This window comes from Pezoporus wallicus, unplaced genomic scaffold (assembly GCF_028554395.1).
Source record: "Pezoporus wallicus isolate ANWC-B61680 ecotype Strahan unplaced genomic scaffold, APGP_CSIRO_Pwel_v1 contig_4901, whole genome shotgun sequence".
Classification (NCBI taxonomy): Eukaryota; Metazoa; Chordata; class Aves; order Psittaciformes; family Psittacidae; genus Pezoporus; species Pezoporus wallicus.
Window position 1 is genome coordinate 264,287 of NW_026640354.1, and position 26,583 is coordinate 290,869.

The following is a 26,583-nucleotide window of genomic DNA, read 5'->3' on the forward strand; positions in this document are numbered from 1 at the left end:
TAATGGGCTGGCCTCAACCCCTGTGGCTTCGCTCTCAGTCAGCACACCTGTAACTGCAGCACTCCCACTGCAGTGCTGCCCAGGATTTGCTTTGCAGCTGCCTACACCTCCCAGGTTTGTCTCACCAAGCACAGGAATCAAGAGCAAGCTTACACAAACACAGAGTGGTTGGGGTGGGCAGGAACCTCTGGAGGTCATCTGGTCCACCCCCTGCTCCAGCAGAGCCACCCAGAGCCAGTTACCCAGCACCATATCCAGATGGCTTTTGAGTATTTCCAAGGAAGGAGATTGCACAGGCTCGCTGGGCGCAATAACAGCATTTGAAATAGACAATGTCCCTGTGAAAAACGGAATGTCCTTTGACTCAGAGGACTTACTTGCTTCACACAGGTAACTGAGAAACAGGGATGCAAATTAGATCCAGAGATCAGGGTGACTGCTGCATCTGAGTTCATTAATTATATGTGAAAGCCGGAGAAGAATTGAGACTAGAATGAAAAGCTCACAAAAATGACTGGGCAGTAAGGTGTGAGCAAAAAAAGGACTAAGAAATTCAGTCAGGGAACACTATCTTGGCACAACAAAGGCCTGGTTTCCCTGGGCAAAAAAAAAGAAGCTGTATCACTTCCTAATTAAATATTGTATCATAAGCTGTCCATACAAACACATTCAGCACATTCATCCAGGCAAGCATTGCTTCTGGAACCTAAATATCCATTTGCAGTGTAAGGAGTCACTGCAGAGTTTGTCTGAAATCTGAAAACTTCAGTGGTCTTGTAGGATGGGAGGAGGCTGAGCAACTTCTCACGGCCTTTTACTGCCCTTTTGTAACACGGACACATACTATGACAATGTTGTTTACAAAACAGTTTAGGTTTCAGAACCAAAGAACGTTTAAGTAAGAAACATATTCCATTTGTTTGCATTCCAGTGCAACTTATGTCCTATTTAGTGTCATTTTCTGTGAGAAAATTGTCATGCTTTTAATATTGCTCCTTTGGGACGAGCCTGTCTGATCTTCTTTTATTACCAAACCAACACACAGTCTTACATATTACTGACGTATAGTATGAAATAAATTTCCAGGCTTGAAGCTACAGAATATGCAGTTTGCTAGAGCTAAAATACTTTGTTTTCAGCCTGATGCATAAATAATACACTCATCCTAGAGCTTCAAATTCCCAAGTATTTCCTGAGAGTTCCTATGGGGCTGGAGCATCTCTCCTATGAAAAAAGGCTAAGAGAGCTGGAATTGTTCAGCCTGGAGAAAAGAGGGCTCCGGTGACACCTTACAGCAGCTTCCACTGCCTAAAGGGGCCTAAAAGAAATCTGGAGAGGGGCTCTTTACAAGGGAGTGCAGGGACAGGACAAGGGGGAATGGCTTTAAACTGACAGAGGGGAGATTTAGGTTAGATATTAGGAAGAAGCTCTTTACTGTGAGGGTGGTGAGGCACTGGAACACGTTGCCCAGAGAAGCTGTGGCTGCCCCATCCCTGGCAGTGTTCAAGGCCAGGTTGGACAGGGCTTTGAGCAACCTGGTCTAGTGGAAGGTGTCCCTGCCCATGACAGGAGGGTTGGAACTGGATGATCTTTAAGGTCCCTTCCAACCCAAACCATTCTGTGATTCTGTGATCACTGTTGTAGGTTTGGTCCATCAGTTGCTAGTGTCCCGATCCATGCTACCACTGCATTCCTCCTTAAGTGCGTGCAAAGGTAAGGGAAACACAATGATAATTTTCAAAAATTTGAGTTAGGAAGAACAAACCTGATGTAAACAGGCAGTGTCACAGAGTTTGATTTAAAAACTGTTGTATTTAGTAGACAACAGGCAAGGAGGCTTGTAGTAACAGTTTGCACACCACTGCTGTGAGTTGGCATCAGTATATTTAGTACGTATACATTTAGCTGTCATCAGTATACGTGCAAAAGTAAACCAAGTTCCTGAACTTTCAAATATGGTTAAACAGATACAGTTTTGTGTAAACAGCTGATAAATTTCACCAAGTTAAACCACAGGGGAAATCTAACATGCTTGAATTTCTGGATTAAAGACCAGAGCCGAAGCAGACTCCAAAACCAGGAAGCTCCCACTGGCTGGAGCAGGGTGCTCCCCCTTAAGTGGACTCCTTACTGCCTACAGGGGTAAAAGTACTCGGCTGAAACAAACCAGTCTGGCTCCCATTAACCTTATAGGTATTGAGACAGCTTATATACCATAAAAGAGAATCTCACCCTGAATATGGACTTTTTAAAATACTATCTATCTACATCTATGATATTGGGCAAATGGACACATATACTCCCTGGCTTTGAGTGTTCTGTTAAAGTAAAACATTAATTTTTAAAGCACATCCAGCTTTTTGTTTGTGGGTTGTGTTTTGGGTTTTTTGTTTGTTTTGGGGTTTTGTTGTTTTGTTTTTGGTGTTTTTTTTCCTTTTCCCTGCTGCTGTTTTTCTTATACACAAGACTCTTTTGTTTAGAAGTGTTCTTCCCTCCCCTGAGTTAGTTACCATTACACACGGATGATTACTTTGGGTAAAGTCATACCCAAAGAGCTCTCAAGAGAATCTGATCACAAAACCCAACAAAATCAGGAGGCATGGAAAAGACAAAAAAAAGGGCAGACAAGGTTCTTGTTCGCTACAATATGGATACCATATAACCTTCTGTTTGTATATATTCATAAATGAATGTAGCTCATGTATCTTTTTAAATGTTTTCCATCACAAACAGTGCTGTTTACTCTCCTCCAGGAACATCAACCATAAGCCACACAGGAAAAAGGCAAGGTAAAAACTAAAAGGAAAATGGGACCCAGAGACCCAGCAAAGTAGCAGCCTGGCTGTTTGAATCTAGGTTGCGGCTTGCAGTTAACTTGCAGAGCTGAATAAAGAATCCCCTAGCTGTGGTGTACATTACCAACTTTCCTTTTGTAACGGCAGCCTTGTGCAAGTCCACATGCAAATTTGATAAAAGCAAAATCTAGCCCGTCAGAAAACTGCAAGAGGCCACAACAGAGGGAACAGTCACTTCCCAGATTACATCCTCACTAGACCAGACTGGAGCCTATGAAACAGACATCTTTCATCACATCTTTGGGCAGGTGTGATTGACTTCAGCAGAAACAAGTTGATTCAAAAATATGGTGGTGAAAGATAAGGGAAATAGCTGCTACCTCACCCCTTATGTTTCAAAGTTGTACTTTGTAACATCAGTTCCCCTTTGATTTCCAGAGGCAGATGGGAAGTCAGAACACGTGGGGCAGAAAAGCACCGTTGTGAACACAAGTCACTGCACAGAGGTTCTTCAGGGGTACTGAGTATGCAGAACTTAAGACAGGCTGTTATAAAAAGTGCCATACCAAAATGAAATAAAATCTTTTATCCAGACTCCAGCACCTCTCATCCTTGTGACCCCAAGAATGTGGACTCCAAGCCCCTTTACAGCAGCTACTTCTGTTCATATATGCTAGACCACAAGTATCATATTATCAATGAAGGGCAGTATAAAGCTTTAACCAGTGAGCAATGAAAATACATTCTATTGAAAAATCTGAGTAAAAAATTACAGTAAATTCGTAAAGAAACTGCTGCAGTTTGTTCATCAGGGAAGTCTAGTAGTTCACTCCAATTTCCAGAGGAATTACATTAAGAGAAATTAAAAATCATGCATGCAATAGCTTCTTGTTCTGTTTTACTCATTTGCTAGGCTATACATGACCAACAAAAAAAAGAGGGAAAAACCCCAACAACAGCATGGTTTTCTCATCATGGGGTAGTTTGCTTGATTTTTCAACTCTACTGACTGTTTTGGAAGTTAAGATTCGACCTCAAAAAATCAACATCACAGTTCTTATGTTTGAACTCCCTGGTCTTTACAGAGTGTGTTCAGTTCCTTACGCAAGAAAAACAAGAACGTCACAAGGGACTACTTAGATGTCTCTTCTGCTTTTGCAGCTATCCACCAGAAGTACATGCATTTTTTATGCTACGTGACCTAAAACTTTAATAAGAATTCTTAACTGTTATTCTACCCGACGTGAAAAACAATCCGAAGAGATACATTTAATTAGGCAGCCATCTGATAGCTTACACTGCAGAATGCAGTCACGCTACTCTTAAAGCATCTGTAATCTTAAAAAGCTTATAAAGGAACATACAACTTACACTTGCCTCAGTGCGTGTGTTGCCATATAATTATTAAACAAACACCTCTAGTCCCCCCCCACTAACTTCCACTGAATAAATGTGATTCAGAAAGCTCACTGGTGAAACTCCTTGGTTAAGACTGCAAAACACTGTAGTGTAGCTGACCGCTGCATTAAGGACAAATACCTTACAAGCACGCAGCAGTGAGCTTTTTAACTTTTCAGTAAGGTTTTAAATAACTCATTCTTAATTCTGTGCATTTTTTTCTATTAATGTCACATTTTATTAAAAAAATAAATTTCCTATATTTAACATATTAGCTTGCTGTATGTGACTGAAGATTTCGAGACCTTTAACATTAAATGATAATAAATCAAACACTTTCTTCACAGCTTTGAAAAAGTGGAGGGAGGAAGAAGGAGGACAGGAAAGAGGAAGGAAATGCAGGAAGCACCAGGCATTCCTAGCAAGAGAATCTTCTACAGCATCAAATTATGAACTGGCATTACAAATGTTAGAAAAAGTAAAACAAGCTATGATATTGATCAAATCTGGATATATCCCATATAATTAGAACACACCATTGGGAAAGACTAGACTTGGAAGGAATACATTCTATTTGCAATTGTCTCTGCTTGGCATTTCCAAGAAATTCTTTTCCTTCCCTCTCTACAAGCCATAGCTGATTTACTTGCATTTGCATAAACTACTATTCCAGCAAGTCAGTTGCACTAAAGTCAGGTATACCAGAGCCTGTAGGAAAACCACCTGAAACTATTTTATCACAGATTTTCCACAGCAACAGCAACCATAGTGGATAAATTTGATGGAGGAAACAACTCGGAGGTGTGCACGTCACATATTTAATTTGTAATCCGGAAGATTGCCCCCACATACTTGCAATTAGAAACCCGTGTAGGTGCTATCTCTAACGTAATGTACGTGGTGCTTATATATTATCCACGGGGCCCAGGGTCTATGCAAGAGGAAAGAGATGCAGGAACCAACAACTCCCCTAAATCCCACAGGTTATCTGTACAAAAGCTGAGCAGCCCATGCAATCTATGTGAAATCACTCTGCCTTGGGGAGTGAGCCCCCTTGTAAACAGAGGGTTTCACACAGACAGCTGTCTATGCAGGAATGCCCTGGTAGTAACATCCTTAGCAGCCATGTTTTCAGGGTTTAGTGAGAATGAAAACTCACGGAGAACCTGTATACGGGGTTAGACTTGATCTTGTGCATAAAAATTGGTCTTTGGGGACACGAAGAGTTCAGCTAATGAATTCTCTGCTGCTTCTCTGTGGGAGAAGGGAATGACAAATGATGTTGCCAGCAGGAAAATCAGGAGAGAAAATACTGTCTGCAAGGAGGGGCAGAAGGTCCGTCTTTCTCCCCCCAAGAGATTTCTTCCTGGGGAGAGACAGTTTCTGGTTCCTTTCAAAGATATCTGTATTAGAAGACTGTGTATGTATACCTCCTTGCACAAACCATCTTTTCCTTTCCTCATTTGAATACCAAAGCCTTTCTTTAACAAGGCAAAAAGGCTGTTTGCAGTTTAAGCAACGATGGCATTTCAGATTGTTGTAAAAATCAAAATATGCTGGAAATATCCAAACAAATCCCAACATTAGTCTGATGCTACCTAAAGCCAAGAACAAACAATCAAGCAATGAACACTGGTATTCTGTTGTGTTGTTTTTGGTTTTTTTTTTTGCGTGGATATTACAAAAAATAGTAATCGTACACTTTTTTCTTTTTAAATGTTCATTACTTAGATAAAGCACATATGAATGTAACATTCAGAATCATAACATAGAAAATGTAATGTGGGCAACTTGCTATTCCAAGTACACTTACCAAAATACAACTTTATAATGAAGAAAGTCTCAAAATACACCTGTACAACAATTGGGATCCACAAAATATGATTTAATAGTATCACTCAAGATCACTTCATTGAAATCACTGTTATAATACTGTTTGAATAGTTATCTCTGGTCAAAGAGCATTCTCCCCCTTTCCCTAGCCCATCCCACTGAAGCGAGGGTGGAATTATTTTCATTGCAAGGCGTATCTTTCAAACCCCAAATCTGAAGCAGTCCTATTAACTATTATACTGCCTACACTTAAGATACTGGGAGGATGGGGATCACCCTCTCTGAGGCCATGGTACATTGAGACACCCACATTATTGTTTGTAGCGCAAGCAGAATAATCTTGTAAAGGGCAACTAAATAGGGTCAAAATATGAATTATCTCACTACCAAATAATTTCCTATGTGTTACTTAAGCCTGTGACATTACAACTTTACTGAAAAATAAAAAATTACCCATTTTATCCTATAAATATTTTCTTTATTTGCTTTATGTTTAGAAGTTGCTATTTAAGTTCTATTAACAGAAATACATAACAAAAGCTCCCTAACAAGTGGAAAAAAAGTAATTACAAATGCTGAAAAAGTTGGCCTCATTAACATATGTACAGACTCGCTTACTTAATACACATCTTTGTGGAAATTAAATCATTTTATGACACACATTTATACAAGCATTAAACATTCCCAAGAGACTCTGAGCAGAGAATACGCCAAATCTTTAGTCTGGGCAGACAAAAATGTATGTTTCAGTTTTGATTGTGGAGCAAACATGCAACAGATACAACACTCAGTCTGAGCTGCTGTTGGTAAGTTGTTCTGTTTTTTCCTGCAAAGATCTTTCCATTGAACTTGCGTCCTTTTGTCCCTTCTTTTCCTTGTTCTGCTGTTCCTGCAGCTTCAGAATTATTTTTCGTATTTCTTCTCTTTTGGTTTTCATTCTTGGGCGTGGAAACCAGTCTGTTAAGTTCATTGGTAGCTCAAAACTCAGAATAGGATTCTGAAAAGAAAGGTCATTTGGATATTACAGTAAGAAGTTACAATCTAGAAGACTGGAGAGAACTGTAGCACATTCTTCCTCACCTCATTCTATCAGCATGGAACAAAATTTCTATGATTTGTGTACTCTGTACATGTACAATTAAGGTAAAACCAATCAAGCTATCCAGAGTTGATTAGGAATCAACGGCTAAATTTTCCTATTCTTGTAAATAACCTTTAAGACCATAACCAACTAGTAAAGTCAGTTTAACATTTCACCCTAAAAAGCAAGGTCTGTGAAAAGCCTCTGGCTACCACCAGCCCCTTCTGTACTTGCATTTGGTTTTCTTGCTAGAGGTTATTAATTCAAAGAATTATGAGTTATTATCTATGCCACTTCTGTGACACCGTACAACAATTTCACCCTAAACATACAACAGTTTGTGGAATAGTGTTTTCTCTCAAAGAAATCCCTCTCTTTCTGTATTCCAGTTTATATTGAGTGAATTACATTCACTCACTGAGTTAACACTAACAAGACTACTTGGGGAAAAAAACTAGTGACATTCTGCATGGGAACAAATCAATAAATGCCATAAACTGTACTAGCAGCATCATTTTACCTCCAAACAGAACATTAGCTAAATAAAATGGCAACAAAGTAACCCCTACGTTGAACTGACTTTGCCAATGAAGCTACTTTACACCAGCAGTAAGTAGACTTCGGAAGAATGACACTAAAGATGCAGAAAACCATGGGTAAAACCCATGAAATAGGTCAGACGAAGGAGAAAGAACACGTTAGTGCGGTTAACACAACAGTTTACATTAATCTGAACACGTCCTTGACTGGGGCTTTTTGTTACTGTTCATTGTGGGGAAGAAGAGCAGGGACACGGGGCAGAAGCCAGCTGTGCACCTTGTGCTGGGTTGCCAGGTCTGTCCCCCGGAACTGACAATGCCCGTCCCCGCAAACCCCGGCTGCTGCCGCCGGGGCTCTGCGCTCTGCCGCCGGCTGGGCCCCTCCGCGTACTTGAGGCGGCAGCGCTGCGGCCCCTGGCGGCGGAAGCCGCGCCGCAGCAGCCCTCCTGACCCGGCACCCCCACAAATTGCTGACAGGAAACGGGGGGGGCTCCTTTGGCAGGGCAGAGGTGCCCCACCTGGGCCCAAAGGCAAAGCTGAACAGGCATGGTGTTGAAGGAGCGCTGGCAACTACTTGCTATGACAGCTGACAGGTATACTCCTTGTTACACTGCCTACCCTGTCATGGATTCATGGTTTTAAAAAATCATGATTTTAACCGTTATTACTAAAACCAAGGTATTTAAAATAAATCGACAAACAAGAATAAGATGTGCCTAAATAGTCCACAAACATCAAATTAAGCACCCCTCCCCACATGCTCCCATTCAGTTTGCACAGCTGCTGGAAACAATGAGACTTTGTGCAAGTTTTGAAATACATTAGCAGCTGAACTTACTAGTTCAGTAACAGTACGGCAGTGAAGTACCATGGAGCCAGTATGGCTTTTCCCTCCCCACCAGTGTTAGTGCTGTGAATACCCCATGATCTGCTACCTGACGCATCTAAATGCCATCCCTATGCGCTGACAGGCGATGCTGCTGCATACTGCAAGACCGGACAGGACGAGAGATTCGGCCTGATGTAATTCAGCAATACATTTGCAAGAAGGAAGGGGATGGAAGGGGTTAAGATTATTAAAACCTGGTTGCTCTTCATATCTCCCAAGTACAAAAGAGGAAGGAGGATGGTTCTAATGCTCTCACGGACTCACTGGTAGAGCAAAAGCTTTTGGTTTTGACCTGCACAAACGCACTCTGCTGAAGCCTTTCTGCCCTCATATGAAGTATGAACATGGGGAGGGTGGAGGAACAGAGAAGAAACAGACACTTCCCCAGGAAAGGTTCAGTAACAGGACAGTTTAGTGGTCTCAAGAACCATGGACTTAAACAGTTTGTGTCCAATACAGGCAACATCTCACTTGACTGTCACTTCTCCTTCCCCTAGACCTGACGGTGTCAACACCTCCACCACTTGTGAAAGATCGAGACAGTTAAAGTCATTGTTTAACCAAATTCTCCAGTGGATTAAAGATCTGACATTTAGCTGTAATGATTCCATTTGCATGTTTTCTTGCAAGTTAAAGAAAAACTACTTGTATCATATTAATGAACTGACTCAGAATTACGGTTCTTAGGGAGAAAAGAACCAGCTTTTTGTCCTGCATCTTTAGGTTAGATTTAGAACTCAAATTTGAACTCAGGTTCTTACTGGGTTATTTTAAAGACTATGGACAGTAAGAACACAAACAAAAGACTCTATATGTATTTTCTTATTCTCTTAGAAAAAAAGCCTATTTCAAATTGGCTTCCAATTGCTGATACATATATAAAACTAAAAAGGATAATCAGTTTATTTCCCAAAAAATATTATGTATGTTCATGTATACACTAGTGTATAATGCATAATCTAATAAATAGCTATAACAGCTACACTAGGAGCCTTTTATAGCTGTTATAATTTAGTAGTTCACCACCGATTGCTGCTGGATACCAACAAAACAAAACAATCCAGAAAACCCACCCCCAACAGTTATACAAACAGGGATACATCACATACCTCAAAAAAGCTCTCCACATACTGCAGTATGTACACCCCACAGTCACTGAAATTGTTTTGTTGTGGCACTTTTGGGTTGGAACCTTTCATGACATCTTTGGAAAAACTTCTTTTGTTGCCTTTTCTGACTTCCCATTCCACCTCTAAATATCTATGATAAAAGACCACGCCAATCAAAACTCTCTTCTTGAAGAATTTTGCAGAAAACCAACCCCCAAACCCAGACATGAAACTTACTCCCGTAGTATTTTCACAACATTTGACCGGGAAGGCCCTCTCAGGGAGTCCATAAGCAAAATGCAGGGCCTAAGAGAGAACACAACTTTTAAGTACACGGTATTTTACAGCAGTTTGGAAAGCACAATGTTACACAACTAGCTATGAAACAGTGGGGTGACCTTGAACAAAAGTAGGTCAATACTATAAAGTTTCACCAGCACTGCTATAATCCCCTAACTGGGATAGCTAAATGTAAGACTGTCTAGATTCAACCATACACTGAGCATACTGTCAGACTGAAAGCATACGTTACAGGCAAAAACTAGTTGCTTAAAACCCTCTGAGATGTCTAGTACTCTTCTAGATGCACAAGGTATCTGGGACACTGGCAAGAGACTAGAAAGTAAGTGCTAGAACCCAAAAACATCCTTCTGGAGTAGCAGCTGGAGGGCAGATGGGGCAGTCTGTAGCACCTAAGATGGCACTAGGTGTTGCACGTTTAAGAAATTATTCCAGCCAATGAATCAGAAATCTACCTGGTAGTTATGCACAAAACACACATGTACTCCATTTGAAAAACTTTCAAAAATAACATATCCATAAACAAACATTTTCTAGACTACCAAGTTTGCCTGAAGACTTCTGTCCACTACAGATGCTTACATCCTGTCCCTTGACCTAGAGGACACCACCTCTGCAGCAGCTATAAACAGAACAGTCATATCAGCTGCCTTATATGGCACAGCTGGATTTATACATCAAAGCTAACTCATACCAGAGTTCAGAATCTCAGCATTAGGTGCAAGATGTATTTTGAGGGATAAATAGGATGTAAATCAATTTTCACAAAGCTCTGCTTTCTCCTTTCTAATACACATACATTCAGACAAGGTATCCTTTACAGAAACTGCAAACTAGTAATGCAGATAAAATATCTGCATGCATTTATGTCTAGGTTTGTTTGCATTTATAAATTCATTTACATGTATTCAATTTTTTAGGCATAAGCATATAATCACTTGAATAACATTTGCCTTTACTTGTACTTGTTTTAATTGCTTATTTAAAAAAAATATATTATTTACATAGGCAATGCTTTTTTAAAATGATCAATCCAGTACTTTGGGGGAAGGAAGTTGTTACATAGTAAAGCATTTAAGTGCTCTTAATCACTTTTGATACTTAAGTGCCAAATATCTTATGAAATTCCATGTTTGGATTAAAATACTGTCTGGGGGAAGTATTATGTACGGATAATCTATCAACAGAATGGGACAAATTTAGCCAAGCTATAATCAGCAGCTCATAAATATTCTTAAAACTCACAACACAGATGTATTTTTATCCCCTCATAAAAATGCATTAACAGTAAGTCATACAAATTCCATACCATGTATAAATATGTAATTTTATTCTTATGGTGCACTGTAAGCACGCATTGTGAAAGCCTTTCTCTTTCTAGTTACCCTTACACACACAAAGAAGAAAATGGATAAATAAATTGTGAAAAAATACAAAGGAGACAGTCAGACAGCAGTACGAGTAACAGTATTTCAGGATATGGAATCATGTATTTCTGTCACACCAAAATGCAAGCAACTGCAGCCAATGATTATGAAGAAATAGTTTCTGGGTTTCAAACATAAAAAGTAAAAAAAAGGGTTTCAAGTCCAAAACAGTTAAAAAGGTAAAAAAAAAAAAAAAAAAAGTAACTGAATTTAGTACTGTGGAACAATCTTATTAGAAAAAAAAATTAATTCTACAGACAGAAACAATAAACAGCTAGAACACATTTTGATAGGAAATGGGGGTGGTTAAAAATTATTTCTGTTTTCCTGTACTCATTTTGAGTACTGACTAAGGTTTTCTTCAGCATTAAGTTAGTTAAGACATCAATCTGCTTTTTGATACAGAAAGCTACATTTGAATATGCTTCTGCACCTTCTTTTTGTAGGTATCTACATGCAAGCTATCGAAGAACAGCCTTATTTGAAGAAACAATTTTCACCTGCCTTGAAGCAGTAGAAGCTTAACAGAAACCCCGAATGCCTCCATACCAGTAGCAGTTTCATTCACTAAATTTTCTGCTCACTGAAGATGATACTACTAAGTATAAAATTCTCTCTCAAACACTAATAACATGCTGATTAAAGTGTTTGAACACTGATGTGTGACCATTTCCCATAATTACCATCTTTGACAATTTCATAAACTTTTATATGAAATCTCCATTTTAATGGTTTTAATACTTACTGTTTGCAGATGGTAGGCTTCAGGTGCCATTGTCCCATTTCTGAATTGCAGTTATCATCCAGAAGGCCACCATCGTCACTACTGTCTTCCTACAGAAGGAACATGTTTTACAGGTGTTTAAAAGCTAGTACTGTTTTTCAAACGGATGCAAACGAAATTATTGCTATACTTACCATTCTTATTCAAGACCAATAACACAAATTTAATAAAGTGGTAGCTTTAATCTGAAACCATTCATAGTTTGTAAAGGTTGCATTACTAACTTTTAGGCACATGGTTTCTCAAATCCTTGCTGGAATAACACAGAGTGAATGGTGCTATTTATTTAACAACCACTGAAACTAGAAAAAAAACTGCAACTGACATTTTCAAATCATTGCTGGCTTAAAAGAGATGCATCTCCATTATTCAGTTATAATCCAAATTATACTTTCCCCTGCCAATGACTACTAGGAACCTGCTTGGCAGTTTTATGTACATTACATTCTAGAAGAAAGGAGACAAAATCTGCAACGAACTCAGAATTAAAATCTGATCTGTACTCCAGAATGAACCAACTTGGTTTTCAGGGTGAGGGAAATTAAACCACTGTGAAATTATATATCATGGGTTGCAAAAACAGTCATGCCACAAACCTGGGAATATCCTTGACCTTTCAATTTCAATATTGATTGCTATGAAGGATATAGAAGTTATATAAACAAAGCCAGTAAGTCATTGTATCTAAAAGTATCCCAATGATCCATAGTTTCTTTCCCTTCTATTTTCACTATTACTCCTGCAGACCATTGTGTTACAGGGAATAAGATGCTTTCCAAAAATGGGAACAGCTGCATCAGCATAATTTGCGACATTTTTGGTGAGAATTGTGTACACATACTAACATGAAGGATCCTACAACTGAAATCCTCATGCTATGCCATGAAGATGTTCTCCTATTAGAAACTGCTGCCCATTCAGGGAACTCTAATTGCTACAGAATAGACAGAAAGGCACTTCCATCAGGTGAGAACCACAGAATGTTCAGGCAAGTGGCATGACAGAAGAGGTGGGTGGAGTCTGTATGAAAAACATCTTCAGATTTCAACATGAACTGGAGCTTTTATGCGTGTGCAGACATATACATACTATTTGGAAGCCATTACAAATAGCTGCAGACTTTGGAAAATATTTTTTTGTTCTGGACTCAAAGGTGAAAACCAGGTAATTCCTAGACAGTGTATCTGATAGTCTCCGATTCTTTATTTTGGACAACTTGGAGTCATACACCTGGAACATGAACAGGAAGGCCAATTAGGAGGAATAAATGTGTAACTCCTAGCTTGCTCACGTTGAACTTACACTGTAGAAGCAACAGGGCTGTGGCATAATACCCTCAAACCCCGTAGTGAACCAGTAAAGGGCATTTTAATGATCAGTTGTTCCACAGGTCTAAAACTTCTTCCAATCTGAATAAGAACACTACTTGATTACAAATCCATGCTGTTTAAATTTGATTAGAAGCATCAATGAAACAAAACAGCAAAGTAGCACCTACTTATAAAGGTGTCTGTTTATGTCCAGGAAATAGCAGCTGAAAGAAGAGTAACTTGTTCTTGGGTCTGGTAGGTAAACATGGGAGTGGAAGAGACGAAAGGTAGGAATGTGTTGACTTTCAGAGTTTCCACTAAAATCATTGTCTAATGTTGTCACTATGTAAAAGACTCACAAAATATTAAATGTGGGATTAGTACAGCAGTTTCCTACTATACAAGTTTAATGAATGAATGTACAATCCTTTCCTGCCAGCTAATTTGCAAACTGTCTATGCAGCCAGTGCTTTGGATTTGACACTTGTAAAGATAACTAGTTTTAGACACATTTACAATGTGGACACAGCTTTAAGCTGCCCATTCAAACTACAAACCAACAATTTACATTTCCAAAATAAAATTGCTGAATTCTTTACCTGATTATCTTGGTCTTCAGAAAAATCTATAAGCTCATCTTCATTTAGTTTACTGCCATCAGCTGAATCTTCACTATAGTTTAGCCTGATTTTGTGCAATCCATCTGTATCAATCACAGATAGCAGTATATTTAATCAAATACTATGTCATCATTGAAGACCAAACTCATGTTCAATACCTAAGATTTCTCCAGGATTGCTCACAATAACTGTGATAATGCTGACATATAATATTTTATTCATGCATATGAACAGAAGTGAAAAGTTTCTTCAAAGTAACACAGCAGAAACTGTTCCTTATTCTGTGAAATGAGTAAAAATATTCTAAAGACAGACTAAGAACTATCATGAAATTACCCTGTAGTTCCATGAAGCCTGTAAAACAGTATAAAAAGCTACTGACATCAAAAGCGGCAGTCTCATTTGGATCCTCATATAAGCACTTATTCCCATTCCTTCTTTCCCATGGTTCTTCCATGACATCAAACATACCCACACACAATAGACCACACTGAGAAAGACAGTCACAAGCTTATTTTTTACTTGAATCATTTCCTTGATCAGATTCACTGTGCAGTGATGTGAAGACTTGTGCTGGTAAGAGGAAAAGGCAGCTTGAGAATGCACTGCCAGGGAGGGTAGAATGCAGGATCAGCTCTCCTGAGAGCAGCAGCTTAGAAATGTTTGTGAAACTTCACTGTTTGCTACATAAAAAAAGTGTCTGTAAATTCACTCCCTATTCTCTCTACATATTTAGTCACCTGGGAAACTGCAGCAGAAGATATAAAGATTATTGAATGTTACAGCTATACCTGTGAAAGAAGCAGATACATAAGGCTACAGGCTCACTAGTCTTAGTATACTACCATGCAAAATTTCAGAACAGATTTTTGAGGCGAAAAATTGAAAAATATGTGGAAATAAGTGAAAAATAACTCATGCCAGCAAACCCCAAAATCTTAGTAAGAAAACTTTTCTTAAAGGGCTCTATAATATAGCTAAACAATCACTAAAATAAAAAGTGTTGGTTAGTGTCACTGGAGGATATATTTCTTATTAAGGAAGAAAACCAGGATTTCTGTAAGAACAGTAAATAGGGCAATGAATTAGCTAATGGAAAAAATGGCAAAGACCTGCTTTTGAAAATGCTTCAACAGAGAACTTAAACACTTTGGAAAGAGGTTGCCAGTGGAATTCCACAGGGACAAACTTGGGAATTAGCCTTACTCCGTATCTTTGAAAAGACCTTAGCAGAAGAAATAGGCCATACACTAATGTGACTTAGGACTACTCAACTGGACAGCCACTCTGTCTGCTTTAGCACAGGAAAAGGTGGCCTCTTGGCCACTGACTATACTATCAAAGAGGCATCTGCTACCTTTGAGATACCCTAGGGTATCAAGGACATACCTATAGGTTTGGCAGGGTCAAGAATCAAAACCCACACCCTTCTGGAGCAACAGCTGAAGGCTGGGCAGAAAACCCAAGGCTTATATCCCCATCTTCCATTTGACTGAAATGAAAGTTTAAGATGCCCATCTAAACTTAGATGCCTAAACATTTATTAGTGTCAGTCTCAAACTGAATCTCACCCTTAAACCATAACAGTGACCTATACAAATGTCTACATTAATAAAAGGGTACACCATCTGCAATAGTTGAGCAAAGCAGTCCCAGTGGTTTAGTTGGTAACTGAACGACCATCAGCCACCAATACAATCTCTATCTGAATAGGATCCAAACCTTGCAGCAAACAGAGAAAACAATCTTTTCCTATTTCCTTCATCTGCCTTTAAAAGTACGTTAGCTCACTTTGGTACAAATGCTGCTCAAGAGCGCTGAAATCAGCCTCCAAAGCAGTAATGCATGAAGAAAGCCTCTCTAAATGTAACATGGAGGTCATGTAAGTGATTTTTTTTATTTTTCTTTTTACTCTTTTTACATACCTGCTCTAAGGGCATTAAAGAACCTAATGGTGTTGAAGCAAAACCTCAAATGCTGGAACACACTGTAAGCAAGGTTGCTGAAGCAATCTTAATTCAACTACTCCATGCACATACATTATGGGGATCCACAGTCAACTACTTTCCTTTCCTTAACAATTACAGCCTTAAGTGATGCAAAGTGGTCTACAAAATCATTTGTGTGAAAAAAGGTCACACAACTGAAAACTTAATCTGATTTAGGAAAACAGTTTTTCATCTCCAGCCTTTTGCCATGGAAGTTATGTCAACAACCACAAAACCGCTTAATACACAATGGCTATAAATTACTTATATTGCAAGCACTCGAATCTCAGCACATACTGAACTTTCAAAGTACGAAGTTTACACAAACATAGAAGTGGTGGCAGATGTGAAATCTCAATTTTTTTAATTAAAATGTGCATATTTTTACAATTACATACCCATAGATTGGCTAGCAGTTGTGAATTCACCCTGTATACCATTCGCGTCCAGAGTCCTATGGTCTAGTTTATGGCATGCTGATTCCACAGTGTTAGGTTCTTCCACATCACTGTCTATTTGATTTATTTTTTTGAAAGCACTTTTTCCCCTACAAGGACTTCTTCTACAACATGAAGACTCACTGTCCTCTGTTTCAGTGTTTGGGTCAATTAAAGCTGTATTAAACTTTTTGGTCAACATCTTCTTTGCCGTGGACTTGGAAGGTGAGTTTTGTGCATCTAATTCATTTGGCGAAGGAGATGGTGTGTTGCTCTCTCCATCTGAAGACGGAGATTTTAGCTGTGTTGCAGCATTTTCATGATAGTGGGGATTTGGTTCATATTTGGGTTTTTCTAAACCAGGAAAACAGATGACAGCCAAAAACCAGTGGGCACTGAAAAGGAAAAAATACATTAAAAAATAATTAATACATTAATGCTCATGGTTAAATCTGGAGTCTGTAATAAATAAACAAAATACTGAGTGTCCCCTATGTGCACACACACACAAAACACCAAACCTCCCATAGTTATCAAGGGTAGATTGTAATAGCTGTTCACTTTTCTGGGCAGGTTTTACTCAAGCCTTCAGAAACTTCTCTAAAGGTAAGATCATTCCTTTCAATCAGTCACCAACTCATTAATATGATGCAGTTAGTTTATTTCAATTTGCTCATACTATTTGCATTCTTTTCCTTCTTTTAATTAAAGCTTATTTCATCTTTAACATTATCACTGCATGAGACAGAGATTGTAGAGTTCATGTTTTATGGCTCTATAAAGTTTTCTGGTAGTTCAGCACTAGCAACAGTAGTCAGATCTAATGGAATTGCCCATATTCTTTTGCCTATGAGATCTTCCAATTGTATATGACAATTTTTTAAAGAAATCTTGTCAACAGTGAACTAAAAAGGGGAAAAAAGAGTATTTGTAATAGCATCACCACAACTCTGTTGTCCTCCCTTTGTTGTGCCTTTGAGTGACCCTTTCAAAGAACTGACGTTCTAACCCTTTCAGGACCAAAACCAGTAGTTTTTCCCCCAAAACAAAGTAAGTTTTGCTCCAGTTTCCTTTTTATCTCCTATTCCCTCTTCAGACTTCACTGACTTGCCACTCCATTAGAAATGGAGCAGTAGCAAATTCAGGGACTGAGGCACTGCAAATAGATACTGACTGACCCGATTTAGAAATTTTCTGAAGGTTTTCTGATTCCCTATAGATTCCCTACAGCAAATAGCAAAACACAACCTCACTATGTATTATGCAGGTGGTTTAGGAAAAAAAAGAAAAACAGTATTTAAAAATGCATGTCTAACAGACATTAAAATTAGACAATTACAAAGCTTCAATTCTATTGAAATTCAAAGGCAGTTAAAGTGGCCTCTGAAAGCAGAATATGAAGTATGCAACAAGCTTTAAAGCAACAAAAATTTAGGTGACAGACACCTCAAAATTATCGCACTTAAAGCTTCGGAGGAGAGGGATGACAAGGATGAAGCCGGCAGTGGACAGGGAGAATTATCTTACAACTGAGTCATTTTTACCACCTAAGGGCTGGCTGACTTCCCATGGCTATACAGAGGTCATAGCATCTCAAAATCCAAAGTCCATACTTGTAAACAGCTTTCTAAAGGACTTACTTTCAACTTTACAACAGATCTCTGGTCACTTATCTCATAACTGCCTCTCTACAGCTAGCCTCAGAATTCAGATAGGGAGGAGAAATTTTCCTCCCACTGCACAATGGCATAGTATCTAGACACATTTCATTGAAGACAGTCTAATTTAAAAAAACCCAAACTTCTTTGAATTACTGAAAGACCTGTTAGGCATGCCTATGATATGTCAGCTACAATTCTCTTGTCTCTCCGTCCTTTACTCATGTTTTTATTGTATATATTTTAAATGCAGCAGTTTAACATTCCTAAATATTAAGGACAGCTTAGATTCTATTCATGAAACATGGAAATGTGTTTGTGACAACTTGCTCTGATCTTAAAGAAAGCAAACACCATTAAAACTCCTTAACAACTATTAGAATGCTATCTGTCTGCTTCCTGACCCAAGAAACTTATCAGGACAAATGGATATAAAGAAAAAGAATAAAGCTCTAAATATAGGGCAGTAGAATTTTCAATTGCATTTTCTTCCAATATAGGTTTCATATAACTAAGGAATGATTTCACGTAAACCATACAGATCTCATCAGAACAAAAAGTAAGGGCTAAAAAAGGTAAATCCAAAAATTATCAGCAATAACTGCTTAGAAGAATGAACTTCAGAGAACAAGGTAAAACTGATTCTCTGAACTGGTTCAGAAGAAGTACTCAGAAAAGTTCATTTTTTCTCAGTCTTTATTCTGTCTGATACTTCTTAGACTACAACAATGAACTTAAAGGTTCATAACTGTTTTTTTTAATCACCTGGAAAAGTATGTTTATTCTCTTAATTTTTAGTTTCAATTCACACTATTACTTTCAGTTTCAGAATGAGGAGGGCTTAAACCGTTACTGACTGTGACAGAAAAGTTCATTTACTTACGCTTCATTAAGGGGAACAAAAATGAAATCTTTCTCAAAAATGTCAACATGTCGTGTCCATGTTTTTACTCGCCCATGTCGTTTTTGTTGTATTCTGCAAGAAAACACATGATTTGTAGGCTGGCTTATTTTAAGTGAAAGACTACTTTTCCAGATATTTTCACCTTAACAGCTTCTTAAGATTTTCATTTATTTTATGTCTGTTATAGGTCTGGATGCTTCCTAGAGTTCTGTTGGTAGCACAATATTGTCTGTAAGGATTTTACCTCTGTAAAGCACCTCTTCTTGTAGTCTTCCCTCTACTTAGCTCTTAGTTAAACTGACTTATCAACAGACTTACGAAAGGTTTGAAGTTTCATGAATATTTCTCCTTTCCCTTTGATTAAGGCGTTTATAGAAGAAAGAACTGAACACATGTATTCTATCAGCATCTTCTTTTTTCAGTTTTTCAAGTACCAAATATCTAGTTAGTAAAAATAAAAAAGCAAAAGAAAAAAAATCATGGAGGTGAATTCCATCAAAGTATTCTCCCAAAAGTAAAAAGGACTTCCAACAGTGCTACCTCCCCACCACACTGTTACAGCCTTTCACAAAAGAGACAAAAGAGTATTAGAGCTAACTAACCACAGGAATTAATTAAGGCAAAATCTGTTCCAAATATTTCAAGATATTAAGTTCTCTGTTCAATCAAATTGTTTTGCTGCTGTTGTATTTGTTTTTAGATCATGGCAGCAAGATAAATTTTCAATGAATATATTACATAAAGAATACTTATAAAATCTAGGAAAGATTCATAGTCTGTAACAGCCACTAAATCTCCAAACACTCCCAGAGTGATGCACTGAACTTCTTTTTACTTCTAAAATATTTTAGTAGACTGAAAATTATACGCATGTGCTTTATGTGTAGCATAAACACAGCTGCGCATAACAACATAATATACTTCTAGTAGCTGCAGCATCAGTGACACAAAAAAAAATGTATGTATTATGTTAATCAGAACAAATGAAATTCCACGAAATACAAATACTCAGGAAAAAAAACAAGTGAACTTAAAAAATGCCTTTTTTTCTTTTTTTTTCAGTTAAAATTCCTTTTCAGATGCTAAGAAATTTTAAAGAACCTTTCTTCCAAGTGAGAACAATGTCACTGTCAAGCAGGATAGCAGAGGAATCAAAATTTCTAGCAAAGATACAAAACAACCTTTTAAATTAGAGCTATATATACTTGGAGACCAAGTATTATCAATTGACTTATGAATTTTTAGTGTAGAAATTTTTCAGGTTTCAAAGACAAGAAAAAAATTATTTGAAATAAAACTTACTTTAAATAAAAATCAATAATAACATCATTTAAAAACTCTCCTTCATTTAGACAATGGAGGTCTTCATTGGTCACAGAAATACCACCTTTAGCTGGAGGAGGTGGATAAACTATCAACCTGAAAAGAAAAAAACAAAATATAATCAATAATAAGTATGACAGGCTGAAAAAAAACTCAGAGAATCAATACAGGGAAAGATAAACATCTTACTTTTCAATAGGACCAATAAATACTGTATGTGGTTCTCCAATTTCTTCATCATCATCAAAATATGGTAACTGTTTATTTCGCTGCTGCATTTTGGATTCAGAAGCAACCTTAACAGAATAAAGTGAAAATCAATTTGCACAGTGTGCTCAAATTTACGAAAAAGGTAGTAAAGCTTTAAGAAGTCCAGCAGCGTAATACCCACTGCTTTTGTGAAGACTTCAAGTGTTTGTTGTTTTTTTTCCTTTCCTACTTAATTTCTTACATTTAGGTCTGTTCTTATTTCTTGCAGAGTCACAAATCTTTCAAATTCTTTAAGAGGAAGTTTTGTTTAAAGAAAGCACTGATTAAATTTAACTACAACATTGCAACTTAATTTCTTGTTTAAAATATTACCATTCTACCAGTAGATTAATTTGGAAACATTATAGTAAAGATTTCTCATCTCTTCGTAATTTTAAATTGCAACACTTCTTGTGGACCACACTAAAAAGTATTGTGAATGCACAGAGTATTTACCATAGTTTCATAACCCACCATGATGCAGTCTGAGAATCCTCATATAAAAGCCAGCAGAAATTGTTGATAATTTTGGGGTGCTCTGGGGACTAGCACACTACCTTTAGTGTATTTGTAACCCAAATAATATAATGACTTTGACAAAAATATAATTACATTTTTTATTTTGTTTTCTCTGTGAGATGGGCTTCCTTTGGAATTGTCTTCCAAGCACTTGGTAAAAGCAACAAGCCTGCCATTGGCCTCTTCAAAGGAAATTTTCACAAAGAAGTCAGAAATATTATTTCTAATACCAATGTCAGTAATAATTTTTTCAAATATTGAATTTGCATGAGGATCAAGACCAGTTTCAAAAATCAAAATTATATACTGTTCTTCTTGACCTACAAAAAAGCAGAGAAAATTATCATTTAGGAAAAAAATACGTTGCAAGAATGAACAGATTTCAAAGGCTCATGTGCCAACACCCACATACACTGTTGACAATATATGCAAGCAGTAATACCGATCGAAGAATTAACTATGAAGCCCTTCTACCTACATTTTCTCTTTATTCTTTATTTAATGTTATCTTATTTTTTCTTATTATAGTTCTACTGTTTTTCTATAATCCTACTGTTTCAATACAATTCCAGAAATTATGTATTCAGCATAATTTCCTCTCTATATACAGAAACACCATGCCCTAATTTCTCCCAGGTCAATGCTAAAAAGTCTAGAGCAGCTCTCTCTCTCAAAAAAAACAAACCAAAAAACAATCCATTTGTGACTGATATCTATCCATCTGTGGAAATTTATTAGAAAAGGAGAACTGTATAAAGAATGCAGAGGGGCTTTCATGGTCTGGCATTCATTTACTTAACCCCTTCAATGTCTACATGTTATTTATTTTAAAATATTTCTGCCTGGTTATCTCCTACTTTCAAATAGATGCGATTACAAAAGGGAAAGAAAAAAGGGAGAACTAAGACAACATATGCTAAATAAAACAAAAGCAGCATATGAGACCCCATGATTCAGGTAGATTCATGGTCTGCCTTGATCCTAGAAGGTGACATTATTGCCTTTTGAAAATCTTACATATTAAAGTCACAGCATATAAGCCCAGAGGTCCCTAGCCTTTTAGGTAACACAGTCTACAAGAATCATTTTTACATGTATATACAGCACTGACATCTACATGTCAGGTGTTTCAGACAATAGAGTTTGTGAGAAACGCTGACAGATTGAAAGAGATACTGCTTTAACTTGGGGCAGCTAGCAAGTAGGACACAAAACTTAAAACCACTGCTTAGAGACTAAATGGAATAGAATACTGAGGAGGGGAAAAAAAGTACATTTTTGAGATGACTGTTTCCAGACTTAAATGGGAAAATAAGCATGACGTTTTTTGAAAAAGTGCATATAAACCAGGTAACGCATATTAGAGGCATCAAGTTCTAATAAAACTACTCTTACTGATTCTAGGCACATGTTTTGGTTACAGAAGTACGAAAACCTGTAATGGAAATTTCATGAAAGAAAGTTCTTTTTCTCTGATCAGATTTCTGTTACCATAGAAACAGAAATCTCTTAAGGATCTCAAATCCACTAGCAACCAGTTTCATTTCTAAGAAGTACGCATCTGAAGAAAGAAAGGAATTGAAAATGTCACAGTAATCAAAATCTTCATCTCCTTAAACAGGTAAAGTGATCTCACCACCTAGAAGAGCAAAGCCCTTCTTTCAGGTCCTGTAACAAACAATCAAAAACCTCTCTGCCTGTGGTGAACATTCTGTGAGCAGAATACCATATTCTCTCATGCTTACTCTTGGTAGCGCTAATAAATCTGGCATTTTTTTTTGGTACAGTGGCTTCAACAGGTCACAGTATCCCTTTACCAAAAATTGGAGAATGTGCGTCAGATTAATCAGCTATTGTGTAAATATCACCTATTCACACAATCTGAAAAATAAACAAGCAGTAAATTGCACTAGGAGGATTTAGACAGACACAGGAACAGGATTCAGGCTGCAAACCCCAGTCTCACATAGCTGGCTAACTCAGAGCAGCAGGGATCTGTTTTTCTGTAAGACAAGAGTTTCAGACATATGCATAACCATTTCCTTTTGGTTATTTTTAACTCAGCACGCTAACTGTCCCATAAAGTAATTCTTCAGTAGCGTATTTCCCAATTCACCACCTATAGAATTTAGGTGGATAACTGGGTTTAGAGAGGTCCTATTTTGGGAACACAAACACAATTGCTTACACAGCTATGGATTCAGGCTTACAGTAATTTCACTGCTCACAAAGCAAATCGCAACAGTCTTACCACAAAGTACTCCTAAGCATCAAGTACAATAAAGCAGTTGGGTATAAAACTAGCTCAGCGCCACAGTCTCAGAGGAAAAAGCTAGGGAGAGAAAGGCTGAGAGACATGAAGGAAGGATTTCTCTACCCAGACAACTCAGGAGGCTTTTTTCACTTGTGAACACCTGTGTTCACTTGGGGTCTAATGCCTACTCCCAGGGTTGTCTCTAGCTTCCCAGCATGCTCTCTAATTACTTTGTAATTATAATACTCCTTACAGCTCATACTTTTTATGGGAAGTGGATGAGCTTATTAAAATAGTATTATGTCTTGGAAGCACACAATTCTGAGATTGTTGAAAGCATTCTTCTTCCATTTGAATGCAACATGTATCTATGAAGCTGAGTGCAAGTATAAATAACCACAAAATTTAACCTAAAGAAAAGCCTATTTAAGGGGAAGAGGACTATGCTAATTTAGAAAAAAATAGTGCACATATTAAGATGCTAGACCCTTGAGGAAAACTATGTTGAAATTAATGTTAAGATTCCTGAAGACAATCTACTTAGTTTCCAGGCAGGCATTAGTCTACATCACAAAATCACTACAAGTATATGGGGAAAAACAACAAATCAACTCACGCAGCCTCTACTTAAACTCAGGCCTGTAAGCAGAATAGCACAGAAAGCAGATGGAAGTATAACCCAAAACTGTCCTATAAACATAAAGGCCCAAAAGCTAAAGAGACTTGCTTTCACATTCAGTACAAATATTAGTGGAAAAAAAGCCATACTAAACCGACTTAACTGTTGTAACTAGCACATGTCTGGGCAGACAGAAGACTACAGTTTTGCCAAGCTGTTCTGAACTGTACTCATCAGCCTGGGAAGGTGATAGTCTGGGAAAACATGACACCTGCCCCTGCCAATGATGTCAATTTTAGTGTTTTGTTCACTGTCATGATGTAAAACATTAAAAGGCAATTTAAAGAAAACAGTAGACTAAAATTATTTTACTTACTGTCTCCTTTACATTCGTACCAGACATTATCTTTACTCATTTTCAGTTGTTCTCTCAGGCTACTACAGGTTGATGGTACTGTTTGTAAGAAAACTACTGGTAATTTTCGTACACTACACCATTCACATTTGGTAAGTTCTGAAGTTTTCAGGTTAATTTCTCGGATATCACTTTCTGACTCTAGAAGAAAATAATGACATATTAAATTATAGTAAAAATAGATAGGTTTGCTTTGCAATTTCTCCTCTGATTTTAACAAGGAACCAGTATGTGCTCATTAACTTTATAAAAAGTGTTCTAATATATGAAATTAACCCATATTCAAGAAGCGATGCCTGTTAATACCTTAAAAGACAGACTGAACTCCTCCACTCTCACCTGTCAGGAAAGTAATCAGAAACAAAGTGTTTTCTTCTCACAAACTTTAATCCAGTTTTAATTCCACAGAAAAAAACATGATTTCCAGTGATTTAAATTCACAACTATCGCTGTGTTTGTTTTGTAGTTTGTAAAGTTTGTAAAACTTTCTTTGTAGACTTACCTTTGATCAAGCTCCCTTATCAAAAATAACTTCAAAATTAAAAGAATGATGAACGAACATTAGAAAAATGATTAATGGTAATCAGTTAAAGCTTTATTTAGTGGCAGCCTCCACCACAGAGGCTATATAGGAGCCATACCATCAACAGGATAGAAAACAGGAGCCAACATAAAGTCCTTCTAATTAAAAAAAAAAAAAAAAAAAAAAAAATCAATGCAACATGTCTGCCTTCTCCTCCTTTCCCTGTAAAAGGCAAGAGACACTGTAGGGAATTCCTGAAAATACTTAGGCTTTTATTCAGTTAAATTTGTAAATGTATCTTGGTCAGACAGAAGGTGAGTGAAAATTAGTAGAACTAGTACCACCCAATCTGCATCACCCTGAGCATAACTGCAGAAAACCATACGATAATAAATAAATAAATAAATGTCTATACTCTACATCCTCCCTTCTGTTGGCTACTGAATTCACCCGTGGCTCCCATAAAAGGAGTCTGCTGCTTGTACAGCCAAGGAAAATAGTTAAACAGTTACCATAAGCAAGTATTCACTGGCTGCAGACTGGAAGTGGCGGCCACCAGGGCTTCTGCACAGCAAAGCAGCCCTCCTTTCTTCTAAACCTCAAATACCTCTGGTCCCACTAACTGGGGAAGAAGCAGCCCAGCTCTAAGTCAGGCTGCAGCAACAGCATACTCCCTTCAAACCCACTGGGCAGCAGAAATATGGTACATTATCTAACTAGCCCGTCTCCTTGCCCTGATTTCTCCTTTCTCTCCTTAAGGACTTATATAAGAGAGAACGAAGTTAGTAACTAAATGAAAATCCATAGATGGTAATTCATTTATGGGTCTTTCTTTCCCTCTTTTTTGTTTAAAACAAAAAAACAAAATAGTTTTCCAAAGCTAGGCTGTAATACCTCAGCATGTACCATAATACTTCAATTTTCAATCAGAGAATACCAGGTTGGAAGGGACCTCAAGTATCATCTGCTCAGACCTTTCTTGGCAACAACAGTGTAGACTACATGGCTGAGCACTCCGTCCAGCTGAATCTTAAAAGTGTTCAAAGTTGAGGAATCCACCACTTCCCTGTGGAGATTATTCCAATGGCTGATTGTACTCATTGTGAAAATTCTTCCTCTCGTGTCCAGTCAGAATCTCTCTGGGAGTAACTTGTGCCATTACCCCATGTCTTTTCCATGTGACTCCTTGTAAAAAGGAAGTTCCATCTTCTTTGTACCAACCCTTCACTGGAACACAGTGATAAGATCTCCTCTGAGACTATTTAGGATGAACAAACCCAGGTCTCTCAGCCTTTCCTCACATGCCAGGCTTCCCATCCTTTGATCATCTTTGTGGCCCTTCTCTGGACCCTCTCCAGCTTCTCCACATTTTTTTTGTGTAGTGGGGACCAAAACTGAACACAGTGTTCCAGGTGTGGCCTGAAAAGCACTATGTAGAGTTGGATAATAATATCTTTATCTCTGCTGGTGATGCACCTGTTGAGGCAACCCAGCATCCTGATACAGCTGCATCCTGTTTACTCATATGGAGCTTGCTGTCTTGTCAGGACCCCAAAGTCTCAGTCAACAGATCTGCTCCCCAGCTGGGTAAATCCCACCCTGTGCTGCA

The 26,583-nt window shown here is 37.8% G+C and overlaps 1 protein-coding gene across 5 annotated transcripts in view; it reads right to left on the reverse strand.

Moving 5' to 3' along the window:
• Positions 1-6,057: 6,057 nt before the first annotated feature.
• SENP6 (SUMO specific peptidase 6) overlaps positions 6,058-26,583 on the reverse strand; it is a 75,070-nt gene continuing 54,544 nt past the window's right edge. For 3 of the 5 annotated variants that reach the window (XM_057418859.1, XM_057418860.1, XM_057418858.1), the window contains 13 exons: positions 24,413-24,592; positions 21,257-21,483; positions 20,585-20,691; positions 20,375-20,491; positions 19,391-19,513; positions 19,052-19,144; positions 16,472-16,905; positions 14,065-14,168; positions 13,245-13,385; positions 12,117-12,205; positions 9,882-9,950; positions 9,645-9,795; positions 6,058-7,023 (listed from right to left, as the gene is read on the reverse strand). In XM_057418859.1, the coding sequence (XP_057274842.1) occupies positions 6,814-7,023; positions 9,645-9,795; positions 9,882-9,950; positions 12,117-12,205; positions 13,245-13,385; positions 14,065-14,168; positions 16,472-16,905; positions 19,052-19,144; positions 19,391-19,513; positions 20,375-20,491; positions 20,585-20,691; positions 21,257-21,483; positions 24,413-24,592 (2,045 nt within the window). In that variant the 3' untranslated portion in view covers positions 6,058-6,813. The remainder of the gene's footprint in view (positions 7,024-9,644; positions 9,796-9,881; positions 9,951-12,116; positions 12,206-13,244; positions 13,386-14,064; positions 14,169-16,471; positions 16,906-19,051; positions 19,145-19,390; positions 19,514-20,374; positions 20,492-20,584; positions 20,692-21,256; positions 21,484-24,412; positions 24,593-26,583) is intronic. The other 2 variants (XM_057418862.1, XM_057418861.1) reach the window with 1 other exon arrangement.